This window comes from Euphorbia lathyris, chromosome 1 (genome assembly GCF_963576675.1).
Source record: "Euphorbia lathyris chromosome 1, ddEupLath1.1, whole genome shotgun sequence".
Classification (NCBI taxonomy): Eukaryota; Viridiplantae; Streptophyta; class Magnoliopsida; order Malpighiales; family Euphorbiaceae; genus Euphorbia; species Euphorbia lathyris.
Genome location: NC_088910.1, coordinates 102,849,777 through 102,862,632, shown reverse-complemented (window position 1 = coordinate 102,862,632; position 12,856 = coordinate 102,849,777). Strand labels below are relative to the sequence as shown.

Here is a 12,856-nt window from a genome sequence, read left to right as displayed (position 1 = left end):
CTCACTAAATTTACTTTATCAAAAAAAATTAAAATATTTTCGACTTATTATCTCAACAACTATATAGCAGTTCAATTTTTTTTACATTTTTTATCAAATCAAACCAAACTCTTTAAGCTCCTTAAACTTATTTAAAATATCTCTTTAGTACTCTAAATCCACCTAGCAAAACAATAGATATTTCAAATAGCCGATGAGAGAATCTGGACAAATTATTTAAACCTTTTCTTTAACAATTTATATATAGTTAGATATTAAAATAACATATCTACCACCGAAAATATTCTAACATATCACCATAAGAAGAAAAATACCCATGCCACTAATACATGGTTGAATGGACAACAACATAAATTCAGTTTAAACAAAAACTAAACCATTTAACGAATAATACTTTATAATAGTAACAGTTGAATTTTAATTTTACGGATTTTAACGAGCATTGCATCTCCAAAGTTGAAGTTAACATCATACTATCTAACCATACATAATTTCAACAAAATTAAACACAATCAAAATTCGGAGATCCATTATTAATCTCCCTGTGAATGGGCAATTTCAGTGCCCTTGCGTGATCTCTTCCTTTTTCCCCTGCTCCTAATTCTCACACCGTCTTTTCCTGCATTATTTTCCTGCGCACAACCAACAACATTTTACCAAACTTTTGCTTATCGTTTCACCTCATACTTCGAGCATACAAAAGAATGCACCTTCTTATACAAAACATTAAACTAGTATGGTGCAAATGCATCACAGCCTCACAGGTCTTCAATGATGATCAACAGTAATTTTTCTATCTCATTCAATGAGCATAGTCAAGGGCACTTCAAGTACATCCATATCAAACAACTTGGATTTTGAATCCCTTGTGATCTAGCTACATCCAATAAACCTATTTTTCTTTGCTATATGCACTGATTAACGCTAAAAGAAGCCCAGCTCTACTAGACATAAGAGTCCAACAGAATGAAAAAATATGAGCAGACTAAGTTATACATACACACCTCAACTGATGAAGACTTTGGATTGTCATCTTTCTTTTTCTTCTTGCACGAAAGTGGGTTTGGTCCCTGGCAAAATTAAAAAACACAAAGCTAAACGTATGAGGCTCAAATGAGGCTGCAAATGAATAAATCACATCAATCATGTATAATTGTGTTTCAATTAATCCAAATATGTACCCAAAAATAAAAATCAAATCAGATTATGCTGCTTCTTTGACATCTAACGAATCAAATAGTGCAGTGCAATCCTCCCCCATAATACGTCACAAATGGTACTTTAAAAGCATATGGAATAGGTATCAAAAACATTATGTTGGAAATAGAAATGTACCTTAGCTGGTAAAGATGGATAATAGTTTTAGATGCATATTTATCAATTCTGAATTATCCTATATGCACAACATGCTTTGTTGATAATGTTTTCGAGAAACTCGTTTCCTAATAGAAGTGACATAGGTTACTAGAATTACATGAAAAGTAATATAGTTGCTGGCTTAACAGCTTCCACATGCTTGAAGCAGAAATCGAAGGCACAAAGACTCTATGAGGAAAAGAAGAAAAGATGATACCTTTGCTCTCTTTCTTTTAAATTGAATTCTATCCTTGATTTCCATGCCCTTATTTGCTCTGTGATTCATTTTAACTGGCTGCATTTCAGAAGTTTGATCTCTGGAATCTTCATTTTCATCAGAAGAATGTTCAGGTTCTTCATTTTGCAATATGCTTTTGGTCCTTTGCTTTAACAATTTATATTCTCTTTCAGTCACATGTGAGCGTTCTTTTTCAGAGTTCTTGACGAACTCATGTTGAAATGAAGATGGTGGCTCAAGTAAGAGGGCATTTCTCAGACCGTAAATAAGAGGGACACCTGGAACCTGCGGAATAGCTATATTTTTAGGAATAATTAATCATAAAGGGGAAAAAGATAATAGTAATCCCAAAACATAAAAAAAACACCACAAAATGAGATGAGGTACACTGACCTCCCAAAATTTCTTCCGCATGTCAAAATCCTGTGTGGCAACAAAAAAGTGCTCTGGATTACTTTCTCCAATAATGTCCACTATACAAGCTTCAGCACTCTTTATCTTTTCATGATCACATCTGAGATTGGAGATTAGTTACAATGCCATTTAGGAAAATGCAACTGTGCATAACCGTATATAGCAACTAAAGTCCACTGATTGACAAAGTTTGATGCAAAACAAAAATAAAATCATTTACAACGGAGAGAGTGAGAGACAGAGAGTAGAGCCTCTTACCTTGCTGTCATGAGTTGTCGAGCAGCCAGAAGAGATTCAGAATAGGAATTACCAAGTCTTTTGAGCTCCGCAAGAACACATCTATAGAACCCAGTAACACAAAGACATAACCCAGATTGAATAAATAATCCATGAACTTCAGATTTTAATGAATAGCAACATTCAAAGAGGAAAGCAAGGAGACCTGGTGGTGAATAGTTTAACTGGGCCAGAAAGGATACTCGACACAGCTTTATCAGCAGGTGCTATGCGATTTGTTATGAGGTGTTGAACAAATGTTCCATCACAAAGAATCTTAAACGGCTGCCTGAATCCAAAACACGTTGTGTAGAATCTAACTGCCCTGTGATGTCGTTTCTGCTTCTTCAATTTCATTTTGAATCTGAGAATGATTACTTCCCCATCAGCATAACGGATATATGAAAAAGTAACACCTTTGATAGGAAAACTAGACTACATAGTGATGAATGGAAGTGGGTAGGTACCCATTCTCAAATCAGTTTATATGCTATAAGCACATGCACCGATTTACAAATACTATCAGAATTGCTAAACCTATGCTATCACAACAAGAAAATTGAGATCTTCAAAAAAACAAAATTGCAAATGAAACACCAGATCTTTGTTAGTATCGTCTTGAAGTTATCACCATCAAAATTTCTCAAGAAGTTTGCACCATTAAAAGGTTTTACAAATGCTGCTTTAATGCCTATATCCATCCCAAATTTGATTATCATTACCCACATAAAGACGTGGATACATTGAAGGCTTAACCAATTAGAAAGTTACACTAACATCTGCAAATTTGTTAATTTCAGGATATATAAAGACAGTGAATATCATTGAACTCTTAACCAATAATCAGAAGTGATGTGTAAAAAGGCATCCTACTTCCTACTTAAGACCTGAAAACTTAACCAGAAATTAAAAATGCAAAATGATCTATTCAACATTTGAGTGGACAATCCATGCAACAAATTTAGTGTATAACAAAAATAAAAAGCTTATGTTGGTTCAAGATGATCAACTGAATTCGCTAAACCTATGCCATCAAAGCAATAAAATCAGGATCGTAAAATGTAAATTGCAACTGAAAATACGAGATCTTCATCAGCATCATCTTGAAGCTATCACCATGAACAATTTCTGAAAGAGTTATCACCTATGTTGCACGGAAATGGATACAAAAACGAAAACGGATACCGGGAAACGTAATTTCTAAAAAACATAGGAAACGGAAACATGTAAAAATTAAAAATATATGGGCATATTTATAAATATTAAAAATATAATAATATATTAAAAAAAATAAGAACGAAGAACAAGATGAAGAAAGCCCAAGCTCAATCGAGATTTAAGAGACAATATTATAGGAGAAAGAAATATAGATTGAAGGATACAAGGAAGAAAAATTATTAGTCAAATAAGAAGTTTCAATTTTCCTAATCTTAGACTGAATACGAATTGCAAAATTAAAAGTTTGAATTTCCAGAATTTTAATCGAAATAGGCAGGGAAACCGTTGAAAAACTGAGAGATGATGCATTTCATATTTTGAGTAATTACGGAAACGTGCCCAGAAACGTTCCGTATCAGTTTCGAGAGTTTCCGTTTCCCGCATCTGTGAAACGCTTGTCATGAAGAGTTTCCGTGCATCATAGGTTATCACCATTAAAAGTTTCTTAAACATATTTGCAGTTGTTTGCATATCACTATTTGTTCAATATAGAAATGCAAGGAGCCACTAAAGATCTTCAATATGCCTCCGAGAAAAGGTTGAACATCAGTCTTCCATTAACTTGGATTAATCTATCTTATCTCGCTATAAATACACAATCAAACAATCCTGTACCACCAAGTGTCTCAACAGTGTAAGGTATTAGAGAAAATGGATAGCACTGGACTTAATGGTTGTTGGAAGACAAGGAACTGATCAGCTGCACGTGTTGTCCACGGAGTGTGGACTGGAGACTCTGCACGGCAGATAGAAGAAAACAATTGGAGGAAGAGAATGCAATCTATACAACCGAAAACAGAGCCGCTAGTTTTGCTACAAGGGCAATCTTATATTTATGAAGCATAAGGTGGTCTTCAGAAATCCTAACTACGTATCTAACTGAAACTGACTAATTATCATGGATTGAGTCAGACAGAAGAAGATTGTCATTGCAGCAAAAAACCAAACTAAAACTAAAGTGGGTCTTGTTGCTTAAACTATACTCATTTCAGCATTTAATCGAAGACTAACATCACATAGCAGCAGTGGCGAAGCCAGGATTCAAAATTAAGGGGGATTAAAATATCAGAAGTTATACACAAAAAAATGTAATACAACAACAACAACAACAAAGCCTTAGTCCCGAAACGATTCGGGGTCGGCTAACATGAACCATCATATAAAATCGTGAAATCAAATCGTGTCAGCGACACAAATTCTTTCCCTCCACTCTGTCCTATCCACTACCATATTTTCCTCAATCCCCAATAAACTCATATCACTCTCACCCTCCTCCAAGTTTGCTTAGGTCTTCCCCTACCCCTCGCCACTACATTCCTTTGCCACTCTTCAGTCCTCCTAGCCGGCGCATCAAGCGCTCTTCGTCTTACATGGCCTTTGTCGGTTTTCCCTCATTTTATTCTCAATAGATGTAACCCCTACTTTTGTCCTAATTATTTCATTACTCACCCGATCCTTTCTCGTATGACCACACATCCATCTCAACATACGCATCTCCGCCACCGACATCTTATGAAAAATTTAAATATTATAATAGTTAAATATCTAAATACATTAGAAAGTATTAATAAACATTCTTAAAACAAAATTACAATGGCTCTTTGGGATTCTTCATGCCTTGATAACGAATCCTAATAACAATATGCCAATACAATTAAGCACAATTATCAAATAGCAATATGCTGATACAATTAAACTTATGAAAGCATTCAATAAATAACTCATTACAAGAAGAAGAGAAATCAACAACACAGTATAAATAGTTGTATAATACACAGTGGTGGAACCAGGATTCCGGATGACCTGTGGCTCAAATATTTAACAACAAAATTTCCGTAACATTAATACGCAATAAAATTACGAGGCAGTGAAGTAGACCTTTAAACAAGATAGATATTTCTGGAGATGTAACAAAATGCAGTGAGAATATAAAGAGAAGTCAAATTAAGAGAGAGTTGAACATTTTTGTTATAAACACTACACATTTTTATTTTAATCTCAACGCAAAGGAATGAATTCACAAGATCAAACAACTGTAAAACAAAATTAATGAAAAAGGAAATTCCTTTCATACATCAACTTGGCACTTGGAATAATAAATTATAGCACCTCCAGCTAAAAAGTGCTTAATTAGATTGAGATGAATCCATCACAACTGAAACGAATGAATTAAAATGAAGCAAAACAGCACACCAGTAATCATCAAAAGCCCTCAATTCCGAATAGTAATAAGCAATCAAAAGCAAAACAGTACAGTATTTGACTCTCAATTGGGAGCAAAACAGTACAGTATTGGACTCCTAATTAGGAATTGAAAGACAAATTGAAAAGACCTCAATTTGGAATAGTAATCAAAATAATAAGCAAGGAAAGAAAATTTGAAAGTCAAATTGAAAGAAAAAACCTATTGAAAGACAAATTGAATAAAAATTCATGTAAATACAATGAAGTAACTAACCTAGGGCTAGGGATTTAAAATAAAAATTGAAAACCAAACTAACCTGGCTGGAGATCAATTCCTTCGCAGAATAGAGGTTGTGTAAGAAACGGATGTGGCTGATGGCTGAGTCCTGGTGGTCGCCGTGGGCCTGGAGAAGAAAACGAACTTATAAAGGGGAGAAGAAAAATCGAATTCTGGAGAAGAAAATGATGAAGAGGAACTGTCCTTTTTGCTTGTTTAGTATTTTATTATTAATACAAACACCCCCTTATTCACTATCCCTAATTTTTAAATAACATATAGTTTACGGCAAAGGGGAATGTACAATATATAGTTAAAGCAATTGGCAGCTTTGTTCTTCCATGATAATTGACTATACCTAATTATTCATGGCTGCTGCCTATGGTTAATCAAATAGCATAGCAAATTAGAAAGCAATATACCAAATTATCGATGGAAGAATTGCAGCTTAAAATTACCTACCTGTTGTGTGGGTGAATTGCGAAGAACTGGAGAAAGGATGAGAAAGTTGATTCGAAAGCAGATTGAAGAAGAAGTGCAGAACTAAATGGCAGCAGCAGGGCAGGGCTTCATTCCCTCAAGATCTCTCTGCCTCTCTCTCTCTCTCTCTCTCTCTCTATGTCAACATCATGTAAAGTTAGGGCTTCAAACTAATTAGTAATCTGTAATTTTGGTAAAGGGAGAAAAAATAGTTGTAAGTGAAGGGATAAGGTGGGCAAAGATTAAATTTGAGACCTATGATTTGAGAAACAGAGCACTGAGAATAGCTTAGATGTAGAACTAAACAAAAACAACTGAACGTTATTGGATGCGGAGTGGAGAAGCAGTGGAGTGCTAGTGGAGAGTTGGGAGTCGGAATCGGGATCCGAGTCGGAGTCGCCGTAGAGGCTTGAAATCTTCCTCAAAGCCACAAAGCAAAACCCTAGGCTGTAGAGCGGCAACAATTAGTAGCCGCGAAAAGCACTCAACTCGTTCATTAACCAGATTAAACCGAACCGAATCAAAATAACCAACCGAATCGATATATTTCAGTTTCTCAGTTCGGTTTTCGGCCTATTAGGTTTGGTCTCGGTTTTAAATATTAAAAAATATCGGTAATATCGGTCGGTTCGGTTTTTATGACAAATTAACCGAATTAACCGAACCGACCGAAATAGAGATTAATTAGATTTATAATTTAGATAGAGATTTTATATGACCGAGACTTTGCATTTTTCTCCAACCATCCAACGAACGTAATTATTTATAATTTTTTTTTTATCAATGTTAAATCTAATACATTAATATTATTCTACTAAGAAAAATATATTAATATTGTTCAAACTTTGCACTAATATTGATCAAATCAATAACATTAGTGCAAAGTATGGTTATAATGCGAATTGTGGTTGTAGAGGATTGAAATTCAACTATTTATATCTTTAAAATTTGAATTACTTTGATTTTGATATTTTTTTTGTAATTACATTTTAATAAAATTTAATTTTTAATTTTGCAAACTTTGCATAAATTTTATGTTATATGCTACTCAACTTACGTAACTATTTTTAAACTTTTAGATTAAACTAAATTAATTAAGACTTATAAAATTATATATATTAATTTATTTTTTATTTTTAGTTAGTATATGTTAAAATCGAAATCCGAACCGACCGAAATAATCGGTTCGGTTTACTAATATTATTCGGTTAGGTTCGGTTCTTATTTTAAGTGTTATTCGGTTATTTCGGTTTTCAAACCAAACCGACCGATGAACACCCATGACTTTCACTACATTTGGACAAAAATACTCCCATCTTCATCATTCATCATCTTCAACCTCAGACATATCGAAAAATCCTATCTTTCCTTCTTTCTTCGCTTTTATTTTTGCTTTCATAGGTGTGTAAAATGATGTATATAAGATGTATATGTAAAAGATTAATGAAACTAGTTTAGGTTTATGCAATTCAAAACCATGCATCCTATTGAAACTCTACATTTTCAACAAATTCTCGTAATACTGCATTTTTCTGTAATTCCTGACATTTGTCGCATCTGTCGCATTTCGACCTAATGCGACAATGGTGTAGTATTTTTAATGTTGTCGCGCCTGTCGCATTTTATCATAATGTGACAGACTCCAGTAGTACGAGTTTGTCGTGTCTGTCGCATTTTATCATAATGCGACAGACTTCAGTAGTATGAGCTTGGCGCGTCTGTCGCATTTTATCGCATCGTCAATAGTATGAGCTTGTCGTGTATGTCACATTTTATCATGATACGACAAACTTTAGTAGTATAAGCTTGTCGCACTTTATCATGATGCGACAAATGTCGGGAATTACAGAAAAGTGCAGTATTACAAGAATTTATTGAAACTATTTTCAATGGGATGTATGGTTTCGAATTGCATAAACCTAAACTATTTTCATTAATCATTGACATATACATCTTATATATATCATCTTATACACATATGAAACGCAAAAAATCAATAAATACACATCATCCTTTATTTCCAACTATGCCCTCTAAACTCAGGTCGCATGAACCACAAACCCCATCATTGACTAAAGATCGACAGATTTGAATCAAGAAGAACAGTTAATTAGAACCAACAACCAACTAAAAATAATTAACACTTGCAAAGTTTAAGTTAACAAGAATACAACTCTTTGCCATAGAAGAAAAAACAATTAAATGAAATTACAACAAACAACTTGAGATTGCTACAATATCTAGTTGGTTGCAGACTTTAAAAAATCAAGTGGGTTAGAAGAGTTTCTACCTCAGAATAAACGTGGTTGTTGACGTTTTTCCAAAGAGGAAGGAGCCACTGCGTAATCGGCACTATCGAGGAGCAGCACAACCAATTGGAGGGACTAGCCGATAGAATAATATGCTGTCATGGAGGAGCTTCTCCGATTTAAGTCTTGAAGTTCAATGAAATTAGAGAAAAGATACGAAAAGAGAAGTGGTAGTCACGAAGGAAAGATTATCTGTCACACCCGACCCTAAACAACCTCAATCGGCATCGGGCGTGAAATAGAAATATCATAATCAATACTTAGAAGTCTCCAATTTATCCAAATATCATTATATTACAATTGCAATACCAAAGTTCTAACCATAATTCTAACAATAAGCAACAACTTCCGATCCTTGCCTAATCGGTTGGTAATCTTCTCTCTATCATGTACTTTCTCACCTAAAAACATTAAAACATTTAAAAACGTGAGACAAAAATCTCAATAAGAAACTATCAGCTATTAAAAACCAACTTTACTTAACATAGCTACATATATACATTTATAAAGGGATTTAATCAAAACTTTATAAAATATACTCAAAACTTAAGTTGATATAACTTTATATATATAATTCATCTTATCAAAACGAATCAAAACAAATAAACGTTTTATCAAATAAATGTTTTATCAAACCAACTTGTAATCAAATAAGTATTTTATCAAACCAACTCGTATTCAATCAAACGTAAAACTTTATATCAAAATCAATCATAACCGAAAACATAATCCAAATGAACTTAAAACATTGAATCCATCATCGAATTTCTCCCCTTAAGTATCAATACATAACCACATATATAATCGAGACGTCTCTTAACATTGCCTATCCCATATGGTCTTACCCAACACTTCGCTGCCATACCCAATAGGTCTTCAGACTGTGTACACAAGCCATGTCCCTCACTGAACATGGTCTTCAAATATAAAACCACCGATCCGGATAACTCTCGATGGATATAAAATCATAACGTGCTCAAATTTTCTTTCACAATCAAATTCCAAACTATTTCATAATCATAAATCATTTGGCTTCAATTAGCCCTTTTGTATCATAAAAATAATATTTGGACTTCAATCCAAAATAATAACAACAATAACCGCAACAGATTTCTCAATCCAAAAACAATTAGTAAGAAATCATCAAATTCATTTTGTTCAATATAGATATATTGAAACCAAAAACATATATGTATATATGTAACTCAACCAAATTAAGCCTTAAATCAACATAATCAAGTAAAATCTGAAATTCACATAAAAGCATAATCAATAGCTTTATTTGAACCGTAATTTCACAATAAAAACAAAATCATGAAAAACCCCAATTTTACAAAGTTCCTGTATAACCCTAAAATATCACTTTCTGAAACTTCTTTGATTATATATATATCTATATACATAAAACTCAAAATATAGTTGATAGTTACTTACCTTGACTACTAATTGAACAAAATACATCCGATCAATTCGCCGCTAAATTCGGTCTAAGACATTTCCCTCCAAAAACTGCTGAAACTCAAAAATTCTTCGGTTAGGACTTAGATCTATGCATAAGGATACTATGGTTCCAATTTCGAATGATTCGGACGGTCGAATATCCGTAAATCAAAGAAACGGTGGAGAAACGGTCCAGAGAAAACTGATGATAAAGATAAAAGAAAAAGAAAAAGAAAAAGAAAAGGAAAAGGAAAGAAATAATTCGAATGTCACCATCGACTGAGATTTGAGATATATATCTCAAATCTGGCAAACATCACATTTGATCCTCCATCTTTTTATAATCTTTTAAAAATTATCTTAACTTTTAATTTACACCTAAAATTATCGAATTAACCCCAAACTTTTTCTATAACACCAAATTAATATCACACGCCTAATAATTATAATATATACTAATATCACGAAATAAATTCTAGAAATTTAGATCCGGACGTGACAATTCTCCCCACCTTAAGAAAATTTCGTCCTCGAAATTCACGTTCTCTAATCAAAATTTTTTTCCTCAAATAATCTCAAAGATCACAAAATTATTTCACATCATCAAGATTTCTCATAATCATCATAAAACCACAAATTCTAATGTTTCCTTCCATTAACTTCATCATTTATCCATATCCACATAACTGTAACAATTATTTATACATAACTCTTAGTCAATCTCAATTTCAACCTAGTTAATTCCATCACCATAATCCACAATAAAACTTCAAATATCATTCATCTCTGCCGAACATACACCAAATCTCACTTTAATAAATTTAAATCACAATTGATTCCATTCATTGCATATATATATAAAATATATTTCACCTATCTCCAAGTTCTACAGACTTCAAAAATATCACTTTTGAACCGCTAATATGTATGATATCACATTTTTCTTAACCTTTAAATAATCTGAATCAATGATTTGCATCAGCATATAATCTTACTTCATCATAATAATAGTACTTATATCTATAATTTTCCACTCCAAGCATTATTTCTATTATAATCGTCAAGCATTAGCATCAACATCATCGTCACTCTTATAAGAGTCATTTCATAAACTCTTAATATCAACATCACTCTTATAATTCTCTATTTAACTCCTCAAAATCAATTAAGCTAACATGTTATTTTTTTTATAATCACCACTATATATACCATCAATCCAACCAAATAAACTTCAACCATCTCTCCAAATTATATAGTCAAGGAATATATGGTACCTAAATTACGACAATCAATGTTTTTTTTTCTGTTTTCTCCAAACTCCAAATAATATTTTTACACCCATAAAAGTCAATAAATCTATAATATCATTCGATTTTCTTATTTGACCTATAAACACTCAATTTAATCCTTATATAAACTTAAATCATAATCACACAAACGTCAACTAAAAATAACCCTATCATAATCTCCAATTGATAATCAACCTCCAAAACAATTAATTGACATCTCCACATTTTCGCTTTCTTAATCACTTATATATTATCTTCAAAACTCATCATATCATTTCAAAGTCTCCTAACCTTACTTCACATCTGAGATACATCTATTTTATAAACCAGTAGCAGTGTCTCTCAAATAAGGAGAAAAATCAAAGCAAAAACCAAATTATGGTTTAACGCTAAAATGACCAACATATGCCGTTTTCAGCATAACTTTTTCATACGGAGTCCGATTAAGGCGATTCAAAAACCCTTGGAAACGTAAGATAATAATAAAGAACTTTCATTTAGGACTCCATGACAGATTCAGCCTCTATCTGGTCGTAAAATGCATCATAAGATTCAGATAAGAATCTGATTCTCCCGCAGCACCTATATGGACAATTCTCTATTATTTCTAGCTCAAAGTTATAATTTCCTCATATCTCATATATATATATATATATATGGTTGTAAACTAACTATTAAACTCTCAAATATCAATTTTAAGTGATACTTAATGTCATGTATGTAACCCATGTCGCCAAATATCAACATCCAATATTTTACTAACCATCAAATCTCATTTCTACCCCTCATTAGCTAGTTACTCAATCCTCGAAAAATTCCAAATTATTTCTTAGCTTTCACCAAATATCCATATTCATATTCCTCAATTACTATCAACCTTAGGTCCGAAGAATTGAACCTAGAGCTCTGATACCAAACTGTCACACCCGACCCTAAACAACCTCAATCGGCATCGGGCGTGAAATAGAAATATCATAATCAATACTTAGAAGTCTCCAATTTATCCAAATATCATTATATTACAATTGCAATACCAAATTTCTAACCATAATTCTAACAATAAGCAACAACTTCCGATCCTTGCCTAATCGGTTGGTAATCTTCTCTCTATCATGTACTTTCTCACCTAAAAACATTAAAACATTTAAAAACGTGAGACAAAAATCTCAATAAGAAACTATCAGCTATTAAAAACCAACTTTACTTAACATAGCTACATATATACATTTATAAAGGGATTTAATCAAAACCTTATAAAATATACTCAAAACTTAAGTTGATATAACTTTATATATATAATTCATCTTATCAAAACGAATCAAAACAAATAAACGTTTTATCAAATAAATGTTTTATCAAACCAACTTGTAATCAA

General features: G+C 32.6%; 1 protein-coding gene across 1 annotated transcript; it reads right to left on the bottom strand.

The window, feature by feature from the left end:
• Window positions 1-372: 372 nt before the first annotated feature.
• On the bottom strand, window positions 373-6,888 carry LOC136209394 (uncharacterized). Its single transcript, XM_066000847.1, has 8 exons — window positions 6,426-6,888; window positions 6,004-6,090; window positions 2,451-2,648; window positions 2,267-2,347; window positions 1,988-2,108; window positions 1,574-1,879; window positions 1,005-1,070; window positions 373-632 (listed from the first exon to the last, which is right to left on the bottom strand). Exons 3-8 carry the CDS (start codon window positions 2,639-2,641, stop codon window positions 534-536), a joined length of 864 nt encoding a protein of 287 aa, XP_065856919.1. The 5' UTR covers window positions 2,642-2,648; window positions 6,004-6,090; window positions 6,426-6,888; the 3' UTR covers window positions 373-533.
• Between the last annotated feature and the right edge of the window lie 5,968 nt (window positions 6,889-12,856).

What these genes read in the sequence shown, in the direction of transcription:
- LOC136209394 (XM_066000847.1), bottom strand. Translation starts at nt 2,641, where the DNA reads ATGAAATTGAAGAAGCAGAAACGACATCACAGGGCAGTTAGATTCTAC. An exon ending in GTTAAACTATTCACCACCAG is followed by an intron (nt 2,348 to 2,450) that starts GTCTCCTTGCTT and finishes TGGGTTCTATAG; the next exon opens with ATGTGTTCTTGCGGAGCTCA. An exon ending in CGACAACTCATGACAGCAAG is followed by an intron (nt 2,109 to 2,266) that starts GTAAGAGGCTCT and finishes CTCCAATCTCAG; the next exon opens with ATGTGATCATGAAAAGATAA.